Source organism: Zingiber officinale, chromosome 5A (genome assembly GCF_018446385.1).
Source record: "Zingiber officinale cultivar Zhangliang chromosome 5A, Zo_v1.1, whole genome shotgun sequence".
In the NCBI taxonomy this organism is placed as follows: domain Eukaryota; kingdom Viridiplantae; phylum Streptophyta; class Magnoliopsida; order Zingiberales; family Zingiberaceae; genus Zingiber; species Zingiber officinale.
In genome coordinates this window covers 85,367,251-85,370,135 of record NC_055994.1, presented here as the reverse complement: position 1 = coordinate 85,370,135, position 2,885 = coordinate 85,367,251, and the positions used below count along the sequence as shown (strand labels likewise).

At 41.5% G+C, this 2,885-nt stretch overlaps 1 protein-coding gene across 1 annotated transcript; it reads left to right on the top strand.

The window, feature by feature from the left end:
- Positions 1-1,297: 1,297 nt before the first annotated feature.
- On the top strand, positions 1,298-2,644 carry LOC121979728 (peroxidase 57-like). The gene is made up of 4 exons (XM_042531710.1): positions 1,298-1,516; positions 1,644-1,832; positions 1,925-2,096; positions 2,221-2,644. Exons 1-4 carry the CDS (start codon positions 1,298-1,300, stop codon positions 2,628-2,630), a joined length of 990 nt encoding a protein of 329 aa, XP_042387644.1. The 3' UTR covers positions 2,631-2,644.
- The last annotated feature ends 241 nt before the right edge of the window (positions 2,645-2,885 follow it).

The following is a 2,885-nucleotide window of genomic DNA, read 5'->3' as shown; positions in this document are numbered from 1 at the left end:
GGATAAGACATCGGCACACAGGCTAGGATAAAATATTAGTCCGCAGGTCGGGATATGAAATTGGCATGCAGACCGGGGTACAATGGACACACCCAAATAAGACAACGATGTGAGGATGGGAATGTAGCCTCGGCTCAAAGGCCGGAACTCAGCAAAGACGGAGCATGATCAGATCAGCGTCCATTGGCGGCGAGGGTCCGAAAGCTGACCCCCATTGAAGGTATACGACAATGCGGATGATTCGGAGGTGGAATAAGATGAGGCGATAAGAGAGATAATACTGCGACGTCCTAGAGCATTGATTATGAACCAAATAAAAATAAAATATTAGCATTACTTTGATTAAGTTAATTTCTGCTATGTATTTTTTGAAAATTATGAAAAAAATGACACACGTTATTCACACTCCTTTCTAAGTTTTTTTCCCCAAATATCCCTGATTAAATTTATGATAAAAAAGAATTATTCATCAAATTAGTATTAGGATACGAATGCTCTTTTCTTTTATTAATCTGACAATTGACATAGAAATTATCCTATTTACGAAAAAACTATTAATGGCCTCTTACAATTTTGTCGTATTGTTGCTATGAGGAAGGATGCAAACTGCCTTATCTTCTTTTATTACGCCAGTTGCTAATTTGGGCAGTTAACTCTATTTTTTTTTTATTCCAACCCAACCTTAATTTTGTTAGTGTTAAATCATGTCCTCTCAGGGAAATTCCACTCGTTCCGTGTGGTTGACTTGAATATTGTAGCCTTTATTGCTCCCCAACTTTGACGACGATGTATGGGTTTTTTTATCATGTCAACGCCTTTAATAATCTCATTTATAATAGAGTGATAAACAGTGCTTTTCAGGAAAAAATTGCTTGTAGTTGGTTAATATAGGAAGAATTTTTTTTTCTCGGCATGATATCAATTTATAACTCATTTTTGCCATGGATCTGCAATATATAACTAGTACGGGACGAATGAAACATTATCATTTGTTTGAATCATCCTATACCCAACTGGCCAAGCATGATGGCATTACAAATTATTAAGGAATTGGCCAAAGAAAGGGAAGAAATTGGAATATTAAAATCGGCGGCGACTGGATATTTATATATATAATCTAAATCTAGATTCTTGTTCTCGGCCAGCACGTCGTGGAAACAAGCACTGCACGTCGACTATCTCAATCCAAGCACATTGCAAGGCCAAATCATGTTATATAAACACCGGTATCCTGCCTCCTCTCTTCAACAACCTGCTTGATCAATCGCCAGCAATTAATATATATCCAGAAAGCAAAATGGCCATAGCCACCGCCGCCGCCACCCTTGCTCTGCTTTGCCTCTTGGCCGTCGTCCCCACCGGCCACGGTGCTCTGCAGGTGGGATTCTATAAAGGGAAATGCAACGGCACCGACGTGGAAGCGACAGTCAAGAGGATCATCGCCTCCCGCTTTTCTCGTGATAGAACCATCGTTCCCATCCTCCTCCGCCTCCACTTCCACGACTGCTTCGTCAGGGTACTACTATATATAATTATATAATTATATATTTCAAGAATTAGAATTAGAATTAGAATTAGAATTGATCGGAGTTAATTAAGTTTTGATCGATCGATCATACGATTGAATTAAATGAATTAATTAGGGATGCGACGCTTCCATACTTTTGGATGGGAAAGGTGGGAAGAAAGCCGAGAAGGATGCAGACCCAAACAAAAGCGTCAATGGCTACGACGTAATCGACCAGGTGAAGTCTGCTCTGGAGAGCAAGTGCCCCGGCGTCGTCTCCTGCGCTGATATCATCGCCATTGCCACCAGAGATGCTGTCGTCCTGGTAAAATATATTAAATTCTTCGATCATTCATAATTCAATTTGTTAATTTGGGTTTCTTGATAAAACATTTCGTACGTTTTGCATTCATACAGGGCGGTGGGAACCAGTATACTTATTCAGTTCAAACGGGGAGGAGGGATGGCAACGTCTCAGTCGCATCGGAAGCCGACAGTAATCTCCCTGGACATACATTATCTGCTTCTCAGGCTATTGCCAAGTTCAAAACTAAAGGGCTCAGTGCATCAGACACAGTGCTACTACTTGGTATAAGATTATATATATATAATATATGCTTACCGATCATTTCATTTTTTAAACCCCAGTAAGTAGCTAGTAATTAGAATTCTTAACTTGTTAATTATATAGTCTCTTAATTTAATTAATACAGGGGCTCACACTGTCGGGATCACTCACTGCTCCTTCGTCCGACCACGGCTCTACAACTACAACAACTCCGGCAAGGCCGATCCCGCCATGGACCCCGCCCTCGTCTCCAGGCTCAAGTCCACGTGCCCCTCATCGAGACCTACCGCCAACAACTTCATTGTCCTCGATCAGAGAACACCGTTGACGGTGGACAACAGCTACTACAAGCAGATCCTGGCGAGGAGAGGCATCCTCAAGGTGGACCAGAACATTGCGACCGATAAGTTGACCAACGCCACCGTCAAGGCCCTGGCCACCGGCTCCAGCTTCCCGACTCTGTTCGGCGGCGCCATGGTGAGGATGGGCGCCATCCAGGTGCTCACCGGGAAACAGGGACAGATTCGCAAGTCGTGCAGAGTCGTCAACAAATGAATCTAGCTTATAAATTATCTGCATGCGTTTGATAATTCTAGCTACATATATATATTTGCTTTTTCAATCTTTAATTTTGTAATGACGTTGCTTAATTTTCCCAACTGATAATAATGAGAATTGAGGAGATGATATTTTGTTTTCCTTGTGAAATATCAGAAATTATGAGACCGAATGAAGTGATTTTATGTGGTTCTTCACCTTTGTGATATCAACAAGGAATTGGCATATGCTTCCTTTGAAGATACTTTTCAG

Coding starts and splice junctions, on each gene's coding strand:
- LOC121979728 (XM_042531710.1), top strand. CDS start 1,298: ATGGCCATAGCCACCGCCGCCGCCACCCTTGCTCTGCTTTGCCTCTTG. Junction 1,833..1,924: donor CCAGAGATGCTGTCGTCCTG/GTAAAATATATT, acceptor GCATTCATACAG/GGCGGTGGGAACCAGTATAC. Junction 2,097..2,220: donor AGACACAGTGCTACTACTTG/GTATAAGATTAT, acceptor TAATTAATACAG/GGGCTCACACTGTCGGGATC.